The sequence below is a fragment of the Mirounga leonina genome, unplaced genomic scaffold (assembly GCF_011800145.1).
Source record: "Mirounga leonina isolate KUSES-001 unplaced genomic scaffold, KU_Mleo_1.0 Mir_107, whole genome shotgun sequence".
Classification (NCBI taxonomy): domain Eukaryota; kingdom Metazoa; phylum Chordata; class Mammalia; order Carnivora; family Phocidae; genus Mirounga; species Mirounga leonina.
The window spans coordinates 4,586,420-4,602,818 of NW_023270233.1; the positions used below are offsets into that span (position 1 = coordinate 4,586,420).

The 16,399-nt window shown below is 40.3% G+C and overlaps 1 protein-coding gene and 1 pseudogene across 1 annotated transcript in view; one reads left to right on the top strand and one right to left on the bottom strand.

Annotated features, from left to right (window-relative positions):
* The window catches only part of LOC118018846 (KIF-binding protein), a 41,911-nt gene that overhangs the window by 8,244 nt on the left and 17,268 nt on the right, over nucleotides 1-16,399 (top strand). The window contains exon 2 of the mRNA XM_035017651.1: nucleotides 1,033-1,131. Coding sequence (XP_034873542.1) covers nucleotides 1,033-1,131 — 99 coding nt within the window. The remainder of the gene's footprint in view (nucleotides 1-1,032; nucleotides 1,132-16,399) is intronic.
* Nucleotides 5,078-5,507, bottom strand: LOC118018545 (annotated as a pseudogene).

Sequence of the window (16,399 nt, forward strand, 5' to 3'; positions counted from 1 at the left end):
TTTGCATGGTCTTTACCTTCAAGATCGCAATAGGTTATGGCTCAAAAGAAAAACCTTAGTTTTTCTTAGATACACTCTGGGGTTCTCTACTTGGTTTAAGATTTATCGCACACGGGAACCATTGCTTTCTGTGGCACAGCCTACCCTGGAGCTAGCAGGTTAAATATATCACCATCCCATCAAAACAGAGCACATGTGGCCAACCAGTTCCTGGTACTAGGGAAATCTCTAGACTCTGTAGGCTAGATACGGTGTACTGGGTTGGGCTGATTGGTGTCCTGGCTGAATGGAGTTTCTCAGGGACTCTTGTCAGGAAAAATAAGTTGAACTAGAGAGTGGGACAAGGTGGTTTGTGCATCCATTTCTATGATCAGGAAATGAATATTAAGGGAGATTATATTCTTTGAGTCTGGGTGGGCAGAGTAATCAGTAAGTTAGTAGTGGGCAAGAGCCCCTTTGGGTTTCCCCAGGGTCCTGCAAAGGACCCTCCTAGATAAAAAGAAAACAACTGTCCCATCTCAATACATTATCCCTGTGACCTACAGTCCCTACTGAGGACTGATCACTTAACTTAAAAAAATGATAGAATAGAAACATTATGTGAAGCCAGAAGACCAGAGGTCTGTGTTCCAGAGGAATGATCAAGTCACCTGTAAACTGTAGGGTTTCTACGTGTGCCCCCCCCTTTTTTTTGTGCCATGAGCCCCTTTTGCAGTCTAGTAAAGCCTGTATTTCATAAACAGAATAATTATTTTAAATGTATAACATAAAATGTAAAGGGTTACAAAAGAAATCAATAACATAGAAGTTTATTGAAATGTTTTCTTAAGAGATTTATTTATTTATTTAAGGGGGTGCACAGGGAGAGGGAATCTCAAGCAGACTCCCTGCTGGGCCTGGACCCTGAGATCATGACTCAGCTGAAATCAAGAGACATGCTCAACCAACTGAGCCAGCCAGGCGCCCCTGAAAGTTACTTTAATTGGAAGATTTATATTGTCATTATTTATTTCTCTTTTCTTTATTTTCCAGAATAACCTGGGTATCCTGTGGTCTGAAAGAGAAGAAATTGAAACTGCACAGGCTTACCTAGAATCATCAGAAGCACTGTATAACCAGTATATGAAAGAGGTATGTTGGATGTCAGATAAATTTTAAATTTTTATTGAAACGAGTCAAGATGTGGGGGCCCTGGGTGGCTCAGTTGGTTAAACGTCTGCCTTGGGCTCAGGTCATAATCCTAGGGTCCTGGGATCGAGCCCTACATCAGGCTCCCCGCTCAGTGGGGAGTCTGCTTTTCCCTCTCCCTCTGCCATGCTCTCTCTCTCTCTCAAATAAATAAATTAAATGTTAAAAAAAAAAAAAAAGGAAAGAAAAACTAGTCAAGATTTGAAGGCTCTTATTCCTCATTTACGTTATTAGTACATGACTCTTCAGTATACCCAGGGATCTCTCTGTAGAGCTATCTAGGTGATCACCTAATAGGGTTTATATATATATAATGTATTATTTGTTTCAGGGGTACAGGTCTGTGATTACACAATACAGTCTTACACAATACACAGTGCTGACTACAACACAAACCCTCCCCAATGTCCATCACCCAGCCACCCCATCCCTCCCATCCCCCTCCACTCAAGCAGCCCTCAGTTTGTTTCCTGAGATTAAAAGTTTACTCTTATGGTTTGTCTCCCTCTCTGGTTTCGTCTTGTTTCATTTTTTTCCTCTCTTCCCCTGTGATCCTCTGCCTTGTTTCTCAAATTCCAAATATCAGTGAGATCATATGATAATTGTCTTTCTCTGATTGACTTATTTCGCTTAGCATAATACCCTCTAGTTCGATCTATGTCGTTGCAAATGGCAAGATTTCATTTTTTTGATGGCTGCATAATAATCCGTCGTGTGTATCTATATGTATATCACATCTTCTTTATCCATTCATCTGTCGATGGACATCTGGGCTCTTTCCATAGTTTGGCTTTTGTAGACATTGCTGCTATAAACATTGGGGTGCATGTGCCTCTTTGGATCACTACATTTGTATCTTTGGGGTAAATACCCAGTATTGCAATTCCTGGGTCATAGGGTAGCTCTATTTTCAACTTTTTGAGGAACCTCCATACTGTTTTCCAGAGTGGCTGCACCAGCTTGCATTCCCACCAACAGTGTAGGAAGGTTCCCTTATCTCCGCATCCTCACCAACATTTGTCGTTTCCTGACTTGTTAATTTTAGCCATTCTGACTGGTGTGAGGTGGTATCTCATTGAGGTTTTGATTTGGATTTCCCTGATGCCGAGTGATGTTGAGCACTTTTTCATGTGTCTGTTGGCCATTTGGATGTCTTCTTTGGAAAAATGTCTGTTCATGTCTTCTGCCCATTTCTTGATTGGCTTCTTTGTTCTTTGGGTGTTGAGTTTGATAAGTTCTTTATAGATTTTGGATACTAGCCCTGTATCTGCTAAGTTATTTGCAAATATCTTCTCCCATTCTGTCGGTTGTCTTTTGGTTTTGTTGACTGTTTCCTTTGCTGTGCAAAAGCTTTTCATCTTGATGAAGTCCCAATAGTTCATTTTTGCCCTTGCTTCCCTTGCCTTTGGCAATGTGTCTAGGAGGAAGTGGCTGTGGCTGAGGTTGAAGAGGTTGCTGACTGTTTTCTCCTCAAGGATTTTGATGGATTCCTGTCTCACATTTACATCTTTCATCCATTTTCTGTCTGTTTTTGTGTATGGTGTAAGGAAATGGTCCAGTTTCATTCTTCTGCATGTGGCTGTCCAATTTTCCCAACACCATTTGTTGAAGAGATTGTCTTTTTTCCATTGGACATTCTTTCCTGCTTTGTGGATTATTAGTTGACCATAGAGTTGAGAGTCCATTTCTGGACTCTCTATTCTGTTCCATTGATCTATGTGCCTGTTTTTGTGCCAGTACCATACTGTCTTGATGATGACAGCTTTGTAATAGAGCTGGAAATCTGGAATTGTGATGCCACCAGCTTTGCTTTCCTTTTTCAGCATTCCTCTATTTGGAGTCTTTTTTGGTTCCATACAAATTTTAGGATTATTTTTTCCATTTCTATGAAAAAAGTTGATGGTGTTTTGATAGGGATTGCATTAAATGTATAGATTGCTCTAGGTAGCATTGACATTTTCACAATATTTGTTCTTCCAATCCATGAGCATGGAATGTTTCTCCATTTCTTTGTGTCTTCCTCAATTTCTTTCATGAGTATTCTATAGTATTCTGAGCACAGGTTCTTTGTCTCTTTGGTTAGATTTATTCCTAGGTATCTTATGGTTTTGGGTGCCGTTGTAAATGGGATGGACTCCTTAATTTCTCTTTCTTCTGTTTTGTTGTTGGTGTATAGAAATGCAACTGATTTCTGTGCATTGATTTTTATATCCTGCCACTTTACTGTATTCCTGTATGAGTTCTAGCAGTTTTGGGGTGGAGTCTTTTGGGTTTTCCACATAAAGTATCATATCTGCAAAGAGTGAGAGTTTGATTTCTTCTTTGCCGATTCGGAGGCCTTTTATTTCTTTTTGTTGTCTGATTGCTGTGGCTAGGACTTCTAGTACTATGTTGAATAGCAGTGGTGATAGTGGAAATCCCTGCCGCATTCCTGACCTTAGGGGGAAAGCTCTCAGTTTTTCCCCATTGAGGATGATATTCGCTGTGGGTTTTTCATAGATGGCTTTTATGATCTTGAGGTATGTACCCTCTATCCCTATACTCTGAAGAGTTCTGATCAAGAAAGGATGCTGTGCTTTGTCAAATGCTTTTTCTGCATCTATTGAGAGGATCATATGGTTCTTGTTCTTTCTTTTATTAATGTATTGTATCACATTGATTGATATTTCAGATGTTGAACCAACCTTGCAGCCCAGGAATAAATCCCACTTGGTCGTGGTGAATAATCCTTTTAAAGTACTGTTGGATCTATTGGCTAGTATTTTGGTGAGAATTTTTGCATCCATGTTCATCAGGGATATTGGTCTGTAATTCTCCTTTTTGATGGGGTCTTTGGTTTTGGAATCAAGGTAATGCTGGCCTCATAAAATGAGTTTGGAAGTTTTCCTTCCATTTCTATTTTTTGGAACAGTTTCAGAAGAATAGGTCTTTAAATGTTTGGTAGAATTCCCCTGGGAAGCCATCTGGCCCTGGGCTCTTGTTTGTTGGGAGAGTTTTGATGACTGCTTCAATTTCCTTAGTGGTTATAGGTCTGGTCAGGTTTTCTTTCTGGCTCAGTTTTGGTAGTTTATACGTCTCTAGGAATGCATCCATTTCTTCCAGATTGTCTAATTTGTTGGCATATATAGTTGCTCATATTATGTTCTTATAATTGTTTGTATTTCTTTGGTGTTGGTTGTGATCTCTCCTCTTTCATTCATGATTTTTTTAATTTGGGTCCTTTCTGTTTTCTTTTTGATAAGTCTGGCCAGGGGTTTATCAATCTTATTAATTCAGGCTTTATTTTATTTGCTGTTCTTTCTCCAGCTCCTTTAGGTGTAGGATTAGGTTGTGTATTTGAGACCTTTCTTGTTTCTTGAGAAAGGCTTGTATTGCTATATACTTACTTCTTAGAACTGCCTTTGTTGCATCCCAAAGATTTTGAACAGTTGTGTTTTCATTTTCATTTGTTTCCATGAATTTTTTAAATTCTTCTTTAATTTCCTGGTTGACCCATTCATTCTTTAGTAGGATGCTCTTTTTTTTTTTTTTTTTTCCCCACAGAACTACATGAGAGTTTCATTAGACTCTAACTAAAGGGGCGTCTGCCTTTAGCTCGGGTCGTGATCCCAGGGTCCTGGGATCGAGCCCCTCATCGGGCTCCCTGTTTGGCGGGGGGCCTGTTTCTCCCTCTCCCACTCCCCCTGCTTGTGTTCCCTCTCTCACTGTGTCTCTCTCTGTCAAATAAATAAATAAAATCTTAAAAAAAAAAAAAAGACTCTAATTAAAAACAGAGAGAGGTGTGATTACTATTTCCAGCCAGTTTCCCCATCACGATAGTCATATAACAAACCAAGGCAATGTCGGTCTTGAGCCAGACTCACAGAGTCCCCTGGCCCTGGCCATGGCCTCAGTACAGCGTCTCTGCATTGCTGCTCTGGGGCCGTTTGATCTTCTTGATATTTTTCGGGATTATGTCATGTAGAGTGACATATTGATTCCTTAGCTCTGATATGATGAGCCGAAGGTTGATATATTCTTTCTCATCAATCTCTGTCACAGTGCAGCGATAGTCGTCTATGTGTGGATATTTAGTTATTTTAGAAACCAGTTTGGCTCTTGTAATATAATCTGGTCCAGATAAGATGCAGCTTCACTCACAACGGTTCTTAGTTCTGCAACTGTCTCCTCTGAATAGAGACCCTGAAGTTGTTCCCATCTTCTATCCTGGGAATCAGGAGCTGTACCCACATTTTGACCGTGTTGCATTTCTCAGTCAGCAGCCGGATCTCAGGTTTCCCTTTCTCGATAATGAATTTAGATATGAATTTAGTGCCATTATATTGCCTATAAGGTGACTGTTACTGTATATTGTCTCTGTTCCTTTCTGGTCTGTGTTACTTTTGGGCTCTCTCCTTGCTTCGAGGACCCCTTTCAATATTTCTTGTAGGGCTGGTTTGGTGATTGCAAATTCTTTTAGTTTCTGTTTGTCCTGGAAGCTTTTTATCTCTCCTATTTTCAGTAACAGCCTAGCTGGATAAAGTATTCTTGGCTGCATATTTTTCTCGTTTAGTACCCTGAATATATCATGCCAGTCCTTTCTGGCCTGTCAGGTCTCTGTGGATAGGTCTGCTACCTAATAGGGTTCTTTTTTTTTTTTTTTTTTAAGATTTTATTAATTTATTTGACAGAGAGAGACACAGTGAGAGAGGGAACACAAGCAGGGGGAGTGGGAGAGGGAGAAGCAGGCTTCCAGTGGACCAGGGAGCCCGATATGGGGCTCAATCCCAGGACCCTGGGATCATGACCCAAGCCGAAGGCAGATGCCTAACGACTAAGCCACCTGGGCGCCCCCCAAATAGGGTTCTTAAAAATAATCCTCAGATGGGGTCTAAGTGCAATCTTAGTCCAAATATAATTATATAGGAAATATTCTGATATTAACCTAAAATACTGATATTGGCATATTTTCATTTATAATCTAAAAATTCTATTTTGAGGGCGCCTGGGTGGCTTAGTTGGTTACACATCTGCCTTTGGCTCAGGTCATGATTCCAGGGTGCTGGGATTGAGTCCTGCATTGGGCTCCCTGCTCCGCAGGGAGTCTGCTTCTCCCTCTCCCTCTGCCCTCCCCCCTACTAGTGCATGTGTGCTCTTTCTCTCATAAATAAATAAAATCTTTAAAAAAGAATAACAAAATAAAAATTCTATTTTGAAATATAAGTAAAAATAAAAATTTTATTTTGATTTCCACTGAGAATAGCAGTGCTTGCAGGAAAGCAAACAGCTACTTAAGCAAAATATCTGAAATCTTTGAAGGCATGGTTCTCAAATTTCAGCATGCATCTGTCTGTGGAGGGCTCTGGAGGGCTTGTTAAAACAGAATATTCACTCTCAGACGCTTCAGTAGGTCTTGGTTGAGGCCTGAGAATTTGCCTTTTTAACAAGGTGCCAGGTGATGTTGATGCTGCTGGTCCAGGTATTATACTTTGAGAACCACTGCCTCAGAGAAAAGGTTTTTGTGATTTTTTTTTTTTTTCCACTTGTGAAATCCCTTTGAAATGTAATTTGTAAAAACTGAGCCACTGTGGTTAAGCAGGTCAGAAGAACTCTCAGCCCAATCCACTAGGTGCCTTCTTCCCACCCCACTGTGGTGGTACAAAAGAGGTACCATAGAACTTTCTAGGGCTCTAGGGAGCCTAGATCGAAAATTTCTACTTTAGAGGGTCACAGCCCTGTAAAAGCGGCAAATCAGTATGTTACGATCCATTCCTTAATAAATTTTGCCTGCTAAAAGTTGGCAGTTTATAGATTACCCATGTGTTCAGGCAAGGGGGTATAGGAGGTATTTCTATATCATCAGCTTAATTTTTCTTTTTTTTTTTTTTTTTTAAGATTTTATTTATTTGACACACACACAGTGGGAGAGAGCAAGCACAAGCAGGGGTAATGGCAGAGAGGGTAAAGTCTCCCTGCTGAGCAGGGAGCCCAACGTGGGGGACTTGATCCCAGGACCCTGAGATCAAGACCTTAGCCAAAGGCAGACACTTAACCCACTGAGCTGCCCAGGTGTCCACATCAGCTTAATTTTTCTGTGAACCTAAAACTGCTCTAAAAAATAAAGCCCAGTTTTTTTTAAATGTCGGCAGTCTTCTAAAATTACAGTGGATTTTAGTTAATTTTGTTTTGAGGCTATGCGTAGCACTCTTTTAAATAACCAGATATTTTGATGTTTCTTACATTCAGAGTTAAGAAGCAATGCCTTATTGGGGCACCTGGCTGGCTCAGCAAGTAGACTATGTGACTCTTGATCTCGGGGTTGTGCATTTGAGCCCCATGTTGGGTGTAGAGATTACTTAAAAATAAAATCTTAGCACTCGTGTGTGAAGCAAGCAGAGCCAGAGTCAAGACCAGAGGCCAAACTCGGGAGTTGACAAGATGGCCGGGCTGCCCCACAGGATTATGAAGGAAACCCAGCGTTTGCTGGCAGAAGCAGTTCCTGGCATTAAAGCAGAACCAGATGAAAACAATGCCCGTTATTTTCATGTGGTCATTGCTGGCCCCCAGGATTTCCATTTGAGGGAGGGACTTTTATTTTTTTATTTAATTTTAATTTAATTTAATTTTTCTTGAGGGAGGGACTTTAAAAAAATTTTTTTTAATTAACATATAATGTATTATTTGTTTCAGGGGCACAGGTCTGTGATTCATCAGTCTTACACAATTCACAGCACTCACCATAGTACATACCCTCCCCAGTGTCCATCACAAAGCCAAAACATCCCCCTCACCCCTCTCCCCTCCAGCAACCCTCAGTTTGTTTCCGAGATTAAGAGTCTCTTATGGTTTATCTCCCTCTCTGGTTTCGTCTTGTTTCATTTTTGAGGGAGGGACTTTTTTTTTTTAAAGATTTTATTTATTTATTTGAGAGAGAGAGAGCAGGAGAGGGGGGAGGGTCAGAGGGAGAAGCAGACTCCCTGCCGAGCAGGGAGCCCGATGCGGGACTCGATCCTGGGATTCCAGGATCATGACCTGAGCCGAAGACAGTCGCTTAACCAACTGAGCCACCCAGGCGCCCGAGGGAGGGACTTTTAAACTTGAATTATTCCTTCCAGAAGAATACTCGATGGTAGCCCTTAAACTATGTTTCATGACCAAAATTTATCATCCTAATGTAGACACGTTGGGAAGAATATGTTTAGATATTTTGAAAGATAAGTGGTCCTCAGCACTGCAGATCCGTAAGTTCTGCTATCGATCCAGGCTTTGTTAAGTGCTCCCAATACAGATGATCCATGATGATGTAGCGGAGCGGGGGAAGACCGATGAAGCCCAAGCCATAGAAACAGCTAGAGCATGCACTAGGCTATATGCCATGAATAATATTTAAAATCGATCTGATCATTAAGCGTGCATCACTTCTGTTCTGCCGAGACCTCTTCCTTTTTTGTTTGCACAGTCTTAGAGACATTATAGAATAAAAGCCTGGACATCTTCAGTCCTTTGGTGATTAAATGCACATTAGCAGATCTATGTCTTGTCCTGATTCAGTGTTGTAAAGCATGAGCAGAGGCTAGAAGTACCATCTGGATTGTTGTGAAACGTTTAAAAGGAGTGGCCCCTCTCTGCTTTTATTCATTTCCCCCATCATGGTTTAAGTATGAAGCACTGTGAATGAAGGTAATTGTCAGGATTAGCTATAGGGGTATGGGTGTTTTTATTATTTTTTTTGAGGGAGAGAAGTAGTTTTAATTTTATGGGTTCCTTTCCCACTTCTTTGGTGATCTAATTGCCTTGGTTAAAAGCAGCTAACCAGTTCTTTAGAATATGCTCTCTAGCCAAGTCTAACTTTATTTAGATGCTGTAGATGGACAAGCTTGATTGAACCAAAATGGGAACATTAAACAAACATCACAGCCCTCACTAATAAACATTATGATTCAAGTGTAGAATCCTTCCTTTAAAAAAAAGCTTATGACCATTTTATATGGCTTGTCTGGAAATTTCTGTAATCTTTCGTTTTAGTAAAATATTTTTTGTTATTCTACTTTGCCTTTGTACAGTTTATTTTAATGAATTTATTTCATTTTTCCAATGTGACAGTCGTATTTAAAAATTAAAACTGGGGGTGCCTGGGTAGCTCATTTGGTTAAGCATCTGCCTTTGGCTCAGGTCATGATCCCAGGGTCCTAGGATCGAGTGGCGTTGGGCTCCTTGCTCAGTGGGGAGTCTGCCTCTCCCTCTGCCCCTCCCCCCACCTCATGTGTGCAGGCTCGCGTGCACTCTCTCTCTCTCTCAAATAAATAATTAAAATCTTTGAAAAAAATTAAAACTGATGAAACATTCTGTTTTGGTCCTCACCATCTGACAAGTTGATTGGCAGGAAATGGATTTTGCCAGTTTCTTTTCACTGATGCAAATTTGTGTTAAGACTTCACTGAATGGAATATTTATTTTATTTATTTATTTATTTATTTATTTATTTATTTATTTTTAGATTTTTTTTTTTTTTAATTTATTCATTTGACAGAGATAGGCACAACGAGAGAGGGAACACAAGCAGGGGGAGTGGGAGAGGGAGAAGCAGGCCTCCCGCAGAGCGAGGAGCCCAGTGCGGAGCTCAATCCCAGGACCTCGGGATCATGACCTGAGTGGAAGGCAGACGCCCAACCACTGAGCCACCCAGGGGCCCCGGAATGGAGTATTTATAAGCTGGCCCTGAGCATGCATAAAGCATTGGTATCTGATATTTTTTTTTACCTCCTAGAAATGTGAAATAAATGTATGTTGCCTGGAAAAAAAAGTTAAAAAAGAAAAAATATCAGTGTCTTACCAAGTTCACCAGTGTTTTATATGTTGCTAAAATCACTGTAAATTTTTAGTCCTCATCTTATTTGACTTCTCAGTAGCATTTGACATAGTTGATCAATCTAGCATTTGGCACAGTTGTTAGTCTCTCTTCCTTGAAACACTTTTTTTATTTAGCTTCCACCTCTTTTCCTTTCTTCTCTGTGATGCTTCCTCCGTATTTCCCAGCCTCTGAACGCTGGAGTACCCAGAGTGGAGTCTTTGGACATCTCCTCTTTCCATCTGCCTTCATTCCCTTGTTCTAAATACCATCTCTTTGCTGATGGCTCCCAATTATATCTCCAGTCTGTACCTCTCAAATTCCAGACTTGTCTGTCCCACTGCTGATGTGACATTTGCACTTTTTAAGGAGTAGGTGTCTCTAAAGCTACCATCTTAACACTGGTAACCTTCCCCTCCCCACCTCCCTTGCTGTAAACACCAACTTCTTTCTTCCAGTTGCTGAGGCCTAAAACCTTGGACACTCCTCTTCTCCTCACACTGTATCTAACCTACAGTTAGCTTCACCTTTAAATTATATCTAAACCATAGATAGACCACGGCTATCCCCTGGTGCAAGCCACCACCCTCTCTTGCTGAGATTATTGCTGTAGTCTCCTAACTGGTCTTTATGCTCTCATGCCCCATTCAGTCTGTTCGCAGCTCCCATCACATCACTGCTTCCCTCAAGCTCTGCTAATGGCTTTCCCATCTTGCTTAGTGTAGACCCCAAAGACCTTATAAAGACTACAAGTTCATTATCTGTTTGGCTGCCATTATTTCTGTAATTTTTTAAAAAGATTTATTTATTTGAGGTGGGGAGGGGAGGGGCAGAGGGAGAGGCAGTGAGAATCTTTAAGCAGACTCAGCGCTGAGTGCAGAGCCCGACCTGGGGCTCGATCTCCTGACCCTGAGATCTCAACCTGAGCCGAAACCAGGAGTCAGTTGCTCAACCGACTGCACCACCCAGGCGCCCCTTCTCTAATTTTATCTTCTACTATTTTCTCCTGTCTCACTGTGATGTAGCTACATTGGCCTTCTTGCTATTCCTGAAACACACCAGACAAGCTCCTGACTCAGGGTCTTTGCCCTTAACTGTTTCCTCTGCTGAGACTGCTCTTCCACTAGCTATTGACCTGGCTCACTCCTTCATTCCCTTCAGCTTGTGACTCCGATGTCTCCCATCCAGTGAGCACTCACTGGCCACTCCGCCTGATACTACAAACCACCCCTCTGACACTTCCTGTCCTCCTTTCCTGCTTTATTTTCTGCTTCACACTTACCATTATCTAACACGATGTTCATTTTAGTGATTTATCTTATTTATCACCCATCTTCAGTACTAAAATGTAAGCTCCCTGATGACAAGGATATTTTTTTAACTGTATTCACTGCTGTTTCCACAGCATCTAGAACAGTACCTGTTTCTTGAAATAATGAGTGATATTCCACTTTGTCCATCCAGATCAGTCAAAAAAAAGAATGTTACTACTGTGTGAATGCTTGAGTGAATTTTAATAGAGCGTTTCAGTTTAAATATATATCTACAGTAGCTGGAGAATTTAATTGCTTATATGATTTTGTACTTGCCTAGTATCAATAGTTATTCTGAATAAAAATATTTTTAGTATTTCATAAATTATTGCCCTAATAGTGGCAGGTGTTAGAATGTCATTTAAAAAAAATCTGACATTAGATTTAGGAAATAGAGTTCTAGGTAAAGGAGAGATCTAAACACAGCAGGGGAAATCACTGGATTTGAAGATAGGAGACCAGGGATTCTAGTTTGGTTTGTGGTTATAACTGACTGACTTGGGGGAATTCCGACTTTTGTGCCACCGGTTCCTCATCTGTAAGATGGGGATAACCTTCCTATCAACAATACAGAAATGTTGTGGGGATCAGATAATAGAGTAGTTAATGCAAAGTCACCAGAAACATGCTCTACGTATCAAATAGTTGCAGAATGGTTAAGTAAACTATGGTACACTAATAAAAGGGGATATGATATAACCGTTGAAATGATAAACATCTGGATCATGAATACATGGAAAATGTATACAATACATGCGTACACCTTGATTATACTCTACTCACGTTTTTTCATCTTCCCTGTAAAGATGGACTAGATGTTATAAGTGATAAAGATGAACATTTTAGTTTTAGAAGTTGTAGGCGCGCCTGGGTGGCTCAGTCAGTTGGGTGGCTGCCTTCATCTCAAGTCATGATCTCGGGGTCCTGGGATTGATCCCCCCTCGGGCTCCTTGCTCAGCGGGGAGTCTGCTTCTCCCTCTGCCTACTCTGCCTGCTGCTCCCCCTGCTTGTGCTCTCTTTCTCTCTCTCTCTGACAAATAAATAAAATCTTAAAAAAATAAAAGTTATAACTAATAAACACTAATGTTTATTGAGTGCTTAAGCAGGCTGTATTTTATTCTCACAACAACTCTATGAAGGAGGTACTGTTTTGTTGTTGTTGTTCTTGTTGTTTTATGAAGGAAGTACTGTTATTCCCTTTTATAGGTAGGGAGCTTGTCATTCAGTGAGGTTAACATACACTATGTGACAGAGTCAGGATTTAAATTTGGTTGTCAGACCCCAAACTCTTTTTTTTTTTTTTAATTTTTTTTTTTAAGATTTTATTTATTTGAGACCGAGAGAATGAGAGAGAGAGAGCACATGAGAGGGGGGAGGGTCAGAGGCAGAAGCAGGCTCCCTGCCGAGCAGGGAGCCCGATGCGGGACTCGATCCAGGGACTCCAGGATCATGACCTGAGCCGAAGGCAGTCACTTAACCAACTGAGCCACCCAGGCGCCCAGACCCCAAACTCTTGTTCTTTCTACTGTACCATGCTGCCTTTCAAGGTAATATTGTTGAATAATTATTGTGTTAAGATAAAGGGATTCTTTTTCTCCATAAAATTGTTCAGATATAGAATAAGTAATAAAGAAAATATATTTTATTTACTTATTTTTTAAAGATTTTATTTATTTGACACAGAGAGAGAGCACAAGCAGGGGGAGCGGCAGGCAGAGGGAGAAGCAGACTCCCCGCTGAGCAGGGAGCCCCATGCAGGACTCAATCCCAGGACCCTGGGATCATGACCTGAGCCGAAGGCAGACGCTTAACCAAGACTGAGCCACCCAGGCGCCCAGGAAAATATATTTTATTGTTATGAAGAGTTATTCATTCGTAGGTTTTGTGTGAGGTTAAGAGACCAAATATTGGGGCACCTGGCTAACTCATTTGCTGGAGCATGTGACTCTTGATCTTGGGGTCATGAGTTTGAGCCCCACTGTGGGTGTAGAGATTACTTAAAAAGTTAAAAAAAGGGCGCCTGGGTGGCTCAGTTGGTTAAGCAACTGCCTTCGGCTCAGGTCATGATCCTGGAGTCCCGGGATCGAGTCCCGCATCGGGCTCCCTGCTTGGCGGTGAGTCTGCTTCTCCCTCTGACCCTCCCCCCTCTCATGCTCTCTGTCTCTCATTCTCTCTCTCAAATAAATAAATAAAATCTTTAAAAAAAAAAAAAGAGAGAGGGATATTTAACTTATTTATTTGAATTTTTCCCAGCTTTTTATTTTTTAAGATTTTATTTTTTAAGTAATCTATACACCTAGTGTGGGGCTCGAACTCACAACTCCAAAATCAAGAGTCACATGCTCTACCTACTGAGCCAGCCAGGTGCCCCCTACCTTTATTGATATAATTGACATATAACATTGTATAAATTTAGGGTGTACAGTGTGATAATCTGATATATGAATATACTGCAAATGATTACCACACTAGGATTAGTTAATATCTCCATCACCTGGGCACCTGGGTGGCTCAATTGGTTAAGTGAATGCCTTTGGTTCAGGTCATAATCCTGGAGTCCTGGGATCGAGTCCCGCATTGGGCTCCCTGCTCAGCAGGGAGTCTGCTTCTCCCTCTGACCCTCCCCCCTCTCATGCTCTCTCTCATTCTCTCTCAAATAAATAAATAAAATCTTAAAAAAAAATCTCCATCACCTTACATAATTACCTTTTTTGGGGGCGGGTAGGGGGTGATGAGAACATTTAAGATTTACTTTCTTAGCAACTTTCAAGTATATAATACAGTATTGTTAACTATAGTCACTATGTTGTTTATTAGATCTTTAGAACTTACTCATCTTATAACTGGAAGTTTGTGCCCTTTGCCCAGCTTCTCCCCCATTTCCCTCTCTCCCAGCCCCTGGCACCCAGCATTCTATTCTATTTCTAGGAGTTAACCTTTTTTTTTAGATGCCACATATAAGTTGTACCGTTCAGTATTTGGAGAATGGCCATTTAAAAGCATTTCACAAAACACTAGCAATGTACTCTTTGTTTCACTAGTATATGAAAGTTCTCATCTCCTTCGGAACTTTTCCTTATGTAGCTTTAAAAAAAAAATCTGTGCCGTTATTGTAGGCAAAATAATCTTGTTTTAACTTGAATTTCTTCGACGATTTTTAAGTGTTTATATTCCATTTTTATTTTTTCTTTTGAAAGTGTTTACTTCATGCCTTTTTACATGTATTTACTTGAGTTTGTGTTTTCTGGCTGATTTGTTTGCTCATTTATGTTAAATCTTTATTTTAAAGTGAGATATAGTTGACATATAACATTATATTAGTATAGGATGTACCACACAATGATTCAATATCTGTATATATTGTGAAATGATCACAAGTCTAGTTAACGTCTGTTACCACATACATTTACAGTTCTTTTTCTTGTGATGAGAACTTTTAAGATCTGTTCTTTTAGCAAAATTCAAATATACAATACAGTATTACTAACTGTAGGCATCATGCGTACAGTGCATCCCCAAGATTTATTTGTTTTATAACTGGAAGTTTTTGTCTCTTGACCACCTTCATCCTTTTCTTTACTACCTCCACCTCTGGAAACAACCAGTCTGCTCTCTGCATCTAGGCATTCTTTTTTCTTGTGTGTTTTTGCTTTTCTTTTTTTTCTTTTTAAGATTCCATATATAAGTGAGATCGTATGGTATTTGTCTTTCTCTGACTTATTTCATTTACCATGATGTCCTTAAAGTCCATCCATATTACAAATGGCAGGATTTCCTTCTTTTTTTTATGGCTAAATAATTTCCTTGTGTGTGTGTGTGTGTATACACACACCACACTTTTTTCTCCATTTATTCACTGATGGACATTTAGGTTGTTTCCACGTCTTGGCTGTTGTAAATAATGCTACAATGAACATGGGGGTGCTTTTATCTTTTCGTGTTTTCATTTCCTTTGGATAAATACCCAGAAGTGGAATTGCTGGATTGTAGGGTAGTTCTATTTTTATGGGCCCAGCACTCTTCCGCTGCGCTACTCTGCTGGTAGTTCTATTTTTAATTTTTTGAGAAACCTCCATACTGTTTTCCAGAGAGGCTGCCTAATTTACATCTCTACCAACAGTGCACAGGGGTTCCCTTTTATCTAACTTTGCCAACACTTGTTATTTCTTGTCTTTTTTGATAATAGCCATTCTGACAGGTGTGAAGTAATACCTCAGTGTAGTTTTGATTTGCATTTCCCTGATGATTAGTGATGTTGAACATCTTTTCATGTATTTACTAGCCATCTGTATGTCTTTTTTTGAATAATGTCTATTTAGATCCTCTGCCCATTTTTAAATCAGATTGGTTGGGTCTTTTTGCTATTGAGTCGCATGAGTTTTTTATATATTTTGGATATTAACCCCTTCTCAAATACGTGATTGCAGAAATTTTCTATTTGGTAGGTTGCCTTTTCATTTTGTGTTTGGGTTCCTTCACTCTGTAGAAGCTTTTTAGTTTGTTATATTCCCACTGTTGATATTTTACTTATTTAACAAACATTTAAGCACTTATTTATAGTACCTGCAGGCACTATTACAAATGATTTACCAGTTTTAACTCATTTAATCCTCATGACAACTTATAAGGTAGATACTTTTATTATTCCTATTATATAGATGAGGAAAAAGCAGCACACTAGATTGTGACTTGCCCAAGGCCACACACTAAGAAGTGGTGAAACTGGGATTCTGACCCACATAATCTGATTCCAGAACCCATACTTTTAACCACTACACTGTATTGTCTCAGTAATTGGACTTAGTCTAAAATACAAGTTTGAGCTGCTTCTTTAAGAACTGGTAGTGTAGGGGCACCTGGGTGGCTCAGATGGTTAAGCGTCTGCCTTTGGCTCAGGTCATGATCTCGGGGTCCTAGGCTTGAGCCCCACATCGGGCTCCCGGCTCAGTGGGGAGTCTGCTTCTCCCTCTCCCTCTGCCTCTCTGCCTCTCCCCTTGCTTGTGCCCTCTGTCTCAAATGCATAAAAAAATATATATATAGGGAAAAAAAAAGAATGGAATGCCTGGGTGGC